The sequence below is a fragment of the Centropristis striata genome, chromosome 16, assembly GCF_030273125.1.
Source record: "Centropristis striata isolate RG_2023a ecotype Rhode Island chromosome 16, C.striata_1.0, whole genome shotgun sequence".
NCBI classification, from domain to species: Eukaryota; Metazoa; Chordata; class Actinopteri; order Perciformes; family Serranidae; genus Centropristis; species Centropristis striata.
In genome coordinates, this window is record NC_081532.1 from 11,409,980 (window position 1) to 11,421,492 (window position 11,513).

An 11,513-nucleotide genomic window follows, 5' to 3' on the forward strand; every position below is an offset into this window, starting at 1 on the left:
CAGAAGATTAATACAAACATTACTTTATTTTTGTATCATTCACAAATCAGAGAAACAAACAGCTTCAGTCAGGGCTTACATCCAGAAAAATACAACTAAAGACAAAAGCAGCTGCATTGTAAATTAACGTTTGAAGGATAAGTCTGCCTCGCAGAGAAGGGAATTAAGTTTGAAGGTAATTTGATAAATCGCATAAGAGTTGGCACCTTTTCTTCACTGTGCAGTTTGGATTCTGTACGACGTCATGGTGAAACGGCTGTAAAATTGAAACGAGGTCACGTCCTGATGCGGCGACGAGCCTCCAGTCAGGTTTGGGGATTAAGAGGCGCATTAAAACATGAGCCAGGAAGATGTCCCAACCATCAGGAGGATCAGCAGCAGGACAGCAACATCAATGATCGAGCAAACGAGCCAACTTCACTGTGGTTAGCATTTATCTCCCCCACCGCAAAAAAACAAACTCACATTCACGCCCCACAGGCAGCTCCAGACCAAAACTCATCTATTTAATAACCTCCAAAAGATGAGATTTGATTTCAAGATGCTTCTAGGAAACTTTCATCTATTGACTTAAAACAGACAACAGACTGAAAACAAAAGCCGGGTGGAGAGCTGTTTAACTTCAGGTCATATTAAAATGACCCTCTCTCTGCAAAGCAACATTATTCTGATAGCTGCGAACCTGCAAGGGGGACAGGGGGAGTTAAATCAATTTAATGGGGAAATTAAGAGCAGGCTGCAGCTTCTTCTAAAAATCAGGTCATAAATTTCAATAGTTTTAAGTTTTTCATAAATAATTATACATTTTTCATGATAAAAAAGTGTCCATATGCAATCACTTGTTAGTGTTTTTCAGATTCAGTGCTGATTTAGTTCCATTCGGGAGTATCTGCTTAAAGTTCATTCAGTTCATTCAACAAAGCAGCAGCTCACTGGCACTCAGGTCCACTTGTCACCAGAAATTCGAGTGAAACTTCGTCCAATGTCCATCGCAGATCGAGTGTATTTACAAACACACACAAGTCATCGTGGGAAGTTGAACATGCTGGTAACATTTCAGTCTCGGCTGGTGGATTAGTTCAGTCATCCGCTCATTAAATAAAGCGATTTTGGCGTTTAAAGTTCACAAAGCAACTGTGGAAGTTTCAAATTCAGCCGTTTCAGTGAGAAGATTCAGTTCCCGTCCGGGTCAGTAGCTAGTAGTTGGTCAGTTGAGATTAATGGGCAGGTCCTCTCCGTATTTGCGGAGGTACTTGCTGTGGTTGTGGTCTACGGCCCAGAGAGGGGGGAGGTGGCGAGGCTGCATGGCGGTGAGAAAGTGCTGCCTCCAGCGGCGCTCCAGGTCCATCAGGCCCCGCAGGCCGCGGTCGGCGCTGGCTCGCACCACCTTGAGACCGTGAGGCACGTACGCCTCGTTGAAAATCCTTAAGAGGAGAGAGGAGCAGTCAGAGGGCTGGGAATGAAACTCACATGGCTCTTTAAAAGATCACATACAACGCTGCAGATTAATATAACGTTAAGAGGCCGATATCATTATCCGGTATCAACTCAAAAGATATTTTTTAGCCATTGTTCACACCTCTTTAACAACAATTTCAAGAACTTATGCCCTAAATATTTAAAATTATGCATTCACACAAATTACAAACATTGCCAGATGTATAGGCTATTTATTTAAAGTGTCAAATATCAATATTGGTATTTTCATAAATAAATGAATGCAGTATCTGATAGGCTTCTCAATAAAGCTAATAAAACAAAGCCAATAGCAAAGTTGTAGCGTCAACATATTAAAGCGCGTTTCCATTAAGTACTTTTCCCTCTGATGAGTCGCTATGGGTGTGGCTTGGCAGAGAGGATCCACCCAACTTCACCGTACTTAAAAGTACCTGTATGGGAACAGAGACCAAGGGGAACTAACTACTGGGCGCAGCCAAAACACTCAGTCGCTTTCCAAAAAGTACTCATGGATTAAAGATCTCCGTCCCTACGACGGATTTCCGTCATTTGGAGTTCACAGAGACCACTTATGAGATCAATAGCCGTGTTTCCTTTAGGTTAAAGAGTGGCCGCTGGGAAAGTCTCAGGCCACACCCTCTTAAATGTCCACTTACACTGCGAGTGTCTCCATTACAAAAAAGGGACCCAGAGGGATTTACTAGACTCCGGAGGTGACGTACAGTTTTCGATTGTAGCTTAATTGCTTAGCGACAGTTTCGACCGTGATCCGTGATCACATGGCTAATTATGCACAGCGTAGCCGCTGATCATAAACATCGTGATAGTGAATTAACCGGCATCGCTAATTGTGCACAGAGTGTCTGGTGCTTGTTGTAAACAAACAGAGATCGCTAAGTGAACACCTCCTGCAGCAGCAGCAGCACATACACACTGTACTGCTACAAAGCCTATTAGCAATTTAATTGTGGTGTTTGTTTGATGCTTGTTGTGTTTGTTATTCATTTTTTTAATAAGATAAAGCACTATAGAGATTTGCACCCGTTCTTATTTAACCCTGGGACTGTTTGATGTATTTTTTTATTTCCATTTTCTTATATATAAAAGGTTTACTTGAAATAGGGAAAAAAAACATGTGATGAAAAGTTATGTAGATGCTTTATTATTTTAGAGTGTTAAGACAAGCTTTGCAAAAAAAAAATTTGAAAAAAATTGAAAAGGCGAAAAAAAATGCAATAGATTCAATAGAACAGCAGTTTAAAATCCTCTCCCTGTAAACCGGTATTGGTTGAGCATTTAAATGTGATGGTTGCATTTGGTGCTGAATTCTTATGCATTAGTATTTCTTAAGCAGGTGTCAAGTAACCTAACCTGGAACATGTTTCACACACTGCACGTGACTTGGCTGTAGTGAGAATAAAATTTCAGTCAGAAGATTTTTTTGAACTCAATGGAAACACAACTTTTGTTTGAGAAGTTTATGAATTTAATCCTTCTCTGATGTAAACTTCAGCCTAATAGCAAAATGTCGCAATAAACTACTGATTTGGGAAACTGTATTATCCCCGTTTTGTGTTTTTTTCAGCTGGCAGCCACAACATGGGCTGCAATGTAATTCTTATTTAAAATTGTGCACCATCAATGTATCGTTAAGTCCACTAAAAGTGCTAGTTTTGCCCTTCAACATGGTGTGAGAGCACTACAGATTTGTGGTCCTCACCCATCTTTGTTATTAGATAATTTAGTTGAGTTGAGGAAACTCAGTAGGGACCAAATGACTGCAAGGATGTAATGACAATCGAATAATATAACAATTGTTTACAGCCTAAGTTGAAGCTCACCTGGTCTCCAAGCCGGCGGCCTGCTGCAGGGCCTCGTCCGTCAGCTCCTGCTCCTCGTTCGTGTCGAGGAAGCTCTTGATCAGCGTCAGCAGCTCTTCTCGTCGCTGCTCCGGCAATCCTTCCCCGGCTGTGATCAGAGCCCGGGCCGCCGAACGCACCCGCCGCCGGTCCGAGTCCTCCAGCAGGCGAACTCCCTCCTCGCAGCCCTGAGGGGCGGCGAACTCTTCAGCCAGCTGCTGCTTCAAGAAACTGTCGTGCACGTTGGAGGCGGCGTGGCAGCTGGTGCAGAGCAGCAGGATGTCGTGGGAGTTGTGGTCCTTCATCTCGGTGGGAAAATGCCGCCTGTACTCATGCGGCACAATGTTTTTCCTGTGGGAGCAAAGGCAAATATGTTATCTTAAAGATTAATATTTAATTACACAATTCAACTGAACATAACTACATGACAGATCTGATTAATTCACAACTATTTGCATAATATTTTAAGTGTTTTATTCGTGCTGTTGGCAAATTAAGTCTTTGGTTTAAAATACTGATAACACTTGATATACAGTCATATAAAAATGATTAGACCACCCTTGCTTTCTTCAATTTCTTGTTCATTTTAATGCCTGGTACAAGTAAAGGTACATTTGTTTGGACAAATACAACAACAAATATCTCAAAAGAGTTTAATTTAAGCTGATATCTAGCCATTTTTCATGGTTTTCTTGATAATGATTTTGGTTATCCCCCCGCGACCCAAGTGCGGATAAGCGGTTAACGATAATGGATGGATGGATTTTGGTTATGATAAAAAAAAAAAAGAAAAAAAAGAAAATGGTTAGAGATCAGCTCTTAAATTAAACTCTTATGAGCCATTTTTGTTATTATTTTTGTCCAAACAAATGTACCTTTAGTTGTACCAGGCATTACAATGAACAAGAAATTGAAGAAAACAATGGTGGTCTAATATTTTTTCCATGACTGTAGTTCAATTTGTATTCCAATTTTTGTAATATAAATTATTAAATAAATTCAACTTATTATTTATCGCAACTGTTAAACTGCACAAAAGAGATTTTCAAGTTGTCACTACTTCAACCTATGATTGAATTGCTCCCATAGAGATACAGGACTTAAAAAAACTGTCTGGGGTTTAGAGGGTTAATGTAGTCCTGAAATTGTCTAGTGACAGATATTTTATTGACAATCAATAAATACTTTCAGTCATTTATCAAGAAAAAGCTTCAGAAATGTGAGGATTTGCTGCTTTTCTCCGCTCTATGTAACTGGAAGTCTTTGCATTTGAACCCAAAAAAAAAAGATAAACAATTAAAAAATTGGTTGATATCATTCCTTGTCTAAATAGAAATTTGCAGATTTTTCCAGCTAGAAGAGAATTAAAACTAAAATAAAACCAGTCAAACCTGATGTAGGAATCTGCTTTGCCGCAGACCACGCAGAGGTTCTCCTTCGCAGTGAGATAATAGTCCTGTTGGGAGTCGGGGCGCCCCGACGGCTCGAACAGCAGCCTCACTACAAAAGGCTCTTCACTCTGGAGCACTGGGGTCAGAAACAGATAACGTAAATTATATCTTCAGAGGTATTAATGCAGGAAATAAAGTAGAGTAAAAGTCTTTTAACTAACTGAATCAGGGAGATATTTCATGCTGTAGTTTAAACTATCAAGATATCCTGTGTTATAGTGTTTACACATTGGAGTTATCCCGTGTACCTCCTATTCCTTTATCTAGGTACCATTTGGCTTTCTTCTTGTCACAGGTACACAGAGGCTGGCCATCAGGAGCATGCAGGAAGCAGTTATCATAGAGAGGAGACTTCCTGTAACAAAGACAGAGGGGCTGAGTTGTGTTTTCTTTTAACCCTCCTGATAGGTTGCGGGTTAAATCGACCCATTTCAAAGTTTAAAAATCTAAAAAAAAAAAAAAAATTGTAAAAAGTATTTTTTCATAAAAAGAAAACATTTAAAAATGTAAAATACAATTTTAAAAAGATCAATGCCATGTAAAACAGTGCATTTTATATGCTGGTTTTTCCAATGTACATAAAAAAGTTTTAACATTATTTTTTCATGAAAATGAGTGAATTATCCTCATTGAACCATGATCTGTGAGAGGTAAAGAACAATACTGCACTAAATATTGATTGATGTTAGTAATGGAGTTATGTTTCTGACACTTTTGGATAATTTAACATGACCAAAATTGACCAATGAACACCATTCACATTGTTCCTGAGAAATGAACGTAACAGGATGGTTAACCTAACAATTTTACTATTAAATTTTAAAAAAGGACCATCTTGCATTTGACAGTTTATAATATTATATATTATATATGTTGATACATTTTTAGCAGTTGTGACAAACTGTTTGATGGCTTCGATAGGTCCATCCTCACCTGGCAGAATAGCCCACACCAAGCGGTTTCCTCTTGTTATTCTTTCGAGGGTCTGGGACTTGTTGATCTCCAGACTCCGGGCTTTCATAAGTAGGCGTTTTCCGCGTCCTTCGCCTCCTCTCGCCGTCAGAGGCCCCTGCGTCTCCGTCTCCTCGGCCCCTGAAGGGCACGTCCACTAGGCCCTGGCAGCGGGCGGCCAACTCTGAGTAAGAGCTCCCGCTGGAAGATTCGGGACCAGCTCCGGCGTGGAGGCCGAGGAGATGGAGGAAGAGAACGATGGAAACTTGGGCATCTCTGGCTGCATAAGTCATCTGGGGTAAACAAATGAGAAATATTTAGAAAAACAGGAACAGAATGACAGTGTGAAGAGGGTGAAACACAGCAAGAAATGTGGGACTCTCCTGGATAACGCCCTGATCGTATAGATTAATGAAATGTCATTATTTCAACTGTTTGTGAGAAATCATGTTTTTTTCTGTTAATCTGGCAAATATAGCTGGATATGTAACAGCTACAATACCCTAGAGCAGTAGATTTATGTTGATGTGAAGAAATGACCAGTCAAAGGTAATTCATTTCAGTGTTCCTTTGCTGTTGCAGTTGTGGAAAAAATACAAAACAGGGGCACAAAAACAGCTCATCCTACTTTACAACTCTACACTTAGTAGAATTATTCACTAAAGATGTTAAAAATGAGAAAATTGAAAAATGATGCCTGCTTTAATATGATGATTCATCACCTGCTGTAGCGTCAGTTGATCTGCCTCCCAGTCACTGCAGCGCAGCTCCAGAGATTTATCCAGAGATACATTCAACAGATCTTCTGCCAGAGACTTCAGACTGAGGCCATTATTCACTGTAGTTTGCCTGAAAACAGAGACAGAATTTATGATGATCAATTGAGGGATCATATCACAATGCGACTAACATTTATATTTTATTTTTTATTTGATAGGGACAATGCAGTTAACATACATACAGGACATGCATCCGATATGCTGCATATAGAGATATAGCTTCAGCTAATTTTCAACTCCTGTCCCTAGTTGGGCTTTTACAACTACATACAAAATCACAATACTATAAAAATCCAATATACAATTACCACATCTACAAAATAGAATAAAATTACAAACTATTACAATATACATTTACCCTGAGAAAAAAAAGATAAATAAAAAAAATAAATAAACCCTATATAAATATAGCTTAGAGTTTAAGATCCTCATAAATATATACAATAAGGGGAAAGAAAGAAAAGAGAGAATAGGGAAAAAAAAACAAAAAAAAAACAATCCTATATACCAATCCAAGGAAACTACTCAAACAAATATATACAATAATAATAATACAGAGGATAAAAAGAAAAACATTGCAACCCAATCCAAAATAACTACTTTGACTATAACACTTTAAGAATAAAAAGGAAGAAAACAAACAGCCACACCAAAATGTACCTTTGTCTTAAAGCAAGGTAACGCAGGTCAACTGTGCAGGTCATCGACAGACCGTAGTCACGTGTCAGACGCTTGCCGTCTTCATAGCAGCCGACGCCAACTTTCATAATGTGTGGGTCTCGGAGGACTTCCATTAAGCTGAGAGGGAACGGCTGCTGGCCATTGCGAAACCCCAGCAGCCTCACCAGAACACAAAGACCTGAATATGTGGCCATCTGCAGCAGGGAAACCGCAGACGTACGTCCTTTCACAGACACCTACAACAGGAAGCAGCGGCCAGGTCAGACAAAACCAGAAACACTGAAATGCTAAAGGAGGAGAATGTTCCACCCTCATGATAATCTTACAGTTGAGTTGCAGATTAGATGTTAAATGCATTTTATATGTACATGCTTTATCAGGCTTAGTACAGCTTTCAAAAAGGGTAAAATTCAAGCACTTTTAAAAAGGTATCTACATAAACACCAATGTGTACTGTCACTTATATTTGTATGTTTTGAGTAACTGACTTGGACATACTGGATATAGCTTACCAAAATGCTTAACATATAAAAAAGGAATGTCAGTAAGTTGTAGCAGTGGCCTCATTAATTTTTATTTGTAAATATTAAAAATGCACCAACATAATCTTTTTTTTTTCCAAAATTCTTTAGTTATTGTTTTTATATTATTTGAATATATATATATTTAATTTATTTTGTTAATTTTTTTAAATTAATTTTACATTTAAATGCATATACATTTGCCATTTATTTATCCATATCCATATTTATTAACTTAAATTTTCATTTTTATAATGCAGACTCTAACTGTATCGACTCAAACTGTCATACAACATATGTGTCAGTTACCTACAGGAATAAGTGAACTATACTAAAATAAAAAGAATTATCCAAACATAAGGTACAACGCTAAATCATTCAGGGTGGATTTTTCCTCTTCATATCTAAAAACATGCAAAAGGTATTTCTTACGGCTTTGGTCTTTACCCATTCACAGTCAAGCCCCAGCACAGGGAAGACTGACAGGTCCTTTTGCATTAGTGGCCACAGCTGCTGCCATTCCTCTTCACAGCTCACCATCACTGGTTTCACCTCCAGCAGCTTCTCTGAAGATGGTATCTGTACGGGAGGGGGCAGCTGTGTGGTCTGACACTCCACAGCCTTAAACTCCTTCTGCAAAACAAGTGGCGGTTGGGTATGTTGATGCTCCACAGTTGAAAAGTCCTTTTCCACTGGACATGGAGCCTCCACAGGATCAGCCACCTTCTGAACGGAAGGCAGCCGCTTCCTCTTTGTTCGGTAAACTCGCCATATGAGCAGCCCTCCTACGGTTGCCCCTAGTACTGTTGTTAGGACAGCAGTTAAAGGCCCCCGATGAGACATGTTGACGTGTAGTGATCGTCAGCTGGCTGAAAAGTGCAAACCTAGAGCCAAAAGACACACAAGCTCAGATGATCCTCAGTGGCCAGAACAGATGGGATTGTTAACAAAAAGGTGAGTGATGTTTTACCTTTCCTGTGTCAGTGGGATCCCATGTCAACCTGGCTTGGTCTTTGTGATCTGGACAGGCTCTGCATCTTTCTGGAAGGAAGAAGACAACATCAGCTCCTACATTCATAAAGAAGTCAATAATAAAACCAAGTTTTATTGACATACACAATCACATTGTAACATCAGAGGATTAATTACATAAAAAAAGAGACAGGTGTGGGGGAGAAAGAAGTGCTGTGTTTTTGCCATTAAATTCTGTGTCCCTTCCGTGTCGCTTGGTCCGTTTCTGAAGCCATCATTATGTATGACTATCAAATACTATGGAGCCAACAAGTTTGGCAACTAAGTAAAGCAAGTGATAGACACCCAATAACGTATAGCATTTTTTAAGCATGATGACATAAAAAGTATACCGTTGTAAAACTGTCATTCCCAATGAAGTCACAGAATTGAATGGGTGAGAAAATTTAGTGCAACACCGTTCCCAGGTCACGTTAGCTGGCTTGCTTAACGTTTTTTCTCCAACATTTTGTCACCCTGTTAAAATAATCGCCTAACTATTTTTTTCAAATTTTGCAGGAAACACAAAAACTTCACCAAAAGTGTAACATATGACATGTATTGATCATTTCACTCAAATAGGATGTAACAAAGGATGGCTATTGGCACAGTAATAACACTGTGTGTAACTTAAGAGAAATAATAACTAAAACCCTAAAACCTATTTTGAAGGTGTCTACATAAGAGTCACACAAGCCTGTCAGAAACATGACATGACAAGTATCATGAGCATTCATGTTACTTCAAAGTGTCATTAATATTCACGACACATACCATGTTATGTTTATGACATGCTCATGTCCCTCTTATGTAGACACCTTAGAGTAAAGTGTTACCAATATTAGTGTCAACAATAAAACACTGATAAACTAAACTGATCAACAATCAATCTCCCTCTAGCTCTTCTTTGCTGGGTTCTTATCTGATGCCTATGAATGTGGCAAATTGTCAAAGAAGTGATGATCTTAAAGGGGTAAAATCACATGATCTGATCAACTGAGGATGTGGGTGATTCTACCACAGGTGGCCGGCGTCATGAGGAGATGATTGAGGCAAAACAACAAAAAACAATTTTGACAAAAAATGACTTTAGGAGATTATTTTAACAGTGTGACGATATTCTATAACGCTCATTTGAAAGGAAATGTTTACAGCAGAACCAGTTAAACTGAACACCTAGCTGCTATATTATGACGTTATATCGTTCAATAACATTACACACACATCAATAAGCGTTAACCAGCGCAGTGAACGTTTCTGCCGTTAGCGTCAGCAGCACAACTTCTGCTAGCGTCGACCGTTAGCTGAGGTACAAACAGCGTCACATACAGAACCCGGGATTATTGTCACCTCACATGGAAGTGAGTATGTACGGCAAAGACTGGCGAAATTTTGTTTCCATCATTATCCTGGTTCGCGTTTTTCGTTAAGTGAAAGTTAAACTAGCCCGGCTAGCCGCTATAGCTAGCCGGTTAACCTGCTAGCTCGTTAACTTTGCAGCTTGTATTTATTTATATTTAAGCCCTGCGTCCTTGGGCTGAGCTGCATACATAACTGAATGACAGCAGAGCGGGACTTCTGTGTTCTAATGTATGAAGTTTCAGTCTTACCTTTATGTTTTTAACAAATACGACGCTGGTTTCACACACATGTATTCTTGATTATCTTTACTGGTTTGACCCATGGCTTCCGGGCTCTATTTATAACCGCTCTGCAGTCAGCGCCACCTGCCGGATGGATGGAATAACAACAGAAAAGACCACTGCCGCAGATCACAAGCAACCATTTGTTTCACTGGGAATTGTTTTTATAATCTCATTTTTCTGAAAATCGTCCAATATAAATGCATCCTACATGCTTTGTTCATTGTTTGAAAGCAAAGAAGTCTAATCAGCTGTAGCATCTCTTGGCCAGTCTTTTCCATATTTAAGCAATGCATGTGCTTGTACGTACTTTGCTGCAACTTAACATTAATTTATAGATATGACATTATATAATAACAATATTAATAATAATGATAATAATAACACTGTACAAAAAAGATAGAAAAGAAACAGCAATAAAATACACAGAATTAAGAACAATACAATACAATAGATTGGACAGGGTAATTGTCATCAGAGGGAATAGGCAGTTTTAAACAGATGTGTTTTGAGTTGTGATTTGAAATGGGGGAGTGAGTCAATGTTCCTGAGTTGGGGTGGTAATGAGTTCCAGAGGCGGGGAGCAGAGCGGCTGAATGCTCTGCTCCCCATGGGGGTGAGACGGGCGGAGGGGACAGACAGGTGTATTGAGGAAGAGGATCTGAGGGAGCGGGAACATGGAGGAGGTCGGGCAGGTATGGGGGGGCGAGGTTTTGAATAGCCTTGAAAGTTACCAGGAGGACTTTGTATTGAATATGGAACTGAAGCGGGAGCCAGTGGAGCTGTTGGAGGACAGGGGTGATGTGGTGGATAGAGGCGGTTCTTGTAATGATGCGGGCAGCTGAATTCTGGACCAGTTGAAGTTTATGGAGTGATTTGTGAGGGAGGCCAAAGAGGAGAGAGTTGCAGTAGTCCAGATAATAATATATTACTTATATATATATATATATATATATATATTATTTGACCAACTATTTTTTCCATTAAGGCATAGTCTATGAAATGCAATAAATACTTTAAAATACTGATAAAGGTTTCCCAGAGTCCAAGGTGACATATTCAAATCACTTGTTTTGTCTGAAGAGTTATAGTAGATATTTTATCACACTTGCTCAGAGGAATTGTGGCTCTCAAGAAACCAATCACTACCACATTTTTG

General features: G+C 39.3%; 1 protein-coding gene across 2 annotated transcripts; it reads right to left on the reverse strand.

Annotated features, from left to right (window-relative positions):
- Window positions 1-7: 7 nt before the first annotated feature.
- Window positions 8-10,382, reverse strand: exd2 (exonuclease 3'-5' domain containing 2). Of its 2 annotated transcripts, none has more exons than XM_059353774.1 (10): window positions 10,322-10,382; window positions 8,671-8,741; window positions 8,148-8,584; window positions 7,159-7,415; window positions 6,442-6,568; window positions 5,702-6,012; window positions 5,017-5,123; window positions 4,709-4,844; window positions 3,300-3,668; window positions 8-1,424 (listed from the first exon to the last, which is right to left on the reverse strand). In XM_059353774.1, exons 3-10 carry the CDS (start codon window positions 8,541-8,543, stop codon window positions 1,208-1,210), a joined length of 1,920 nt encoding a protein of 639 aa, XP_059209757.1. In that variant the 5' UTR covers window positions 8,544-8,584; window positions 8,671-8,741; window positions 10,322-10,382; the 3' UTR covers window positions 8-1,207. The 2 variants fall into 2 exon arrangements, with proteins under 2 accessions (XP_059209757.1, XP_059209756.1); XM_059353773.1 differs by having other exon boundaries at window positions 8,133-8,584; window positions 10,322-10,381.
- Window positions 10,383-11,513: the final 1,131 nt, after the last annotated feature.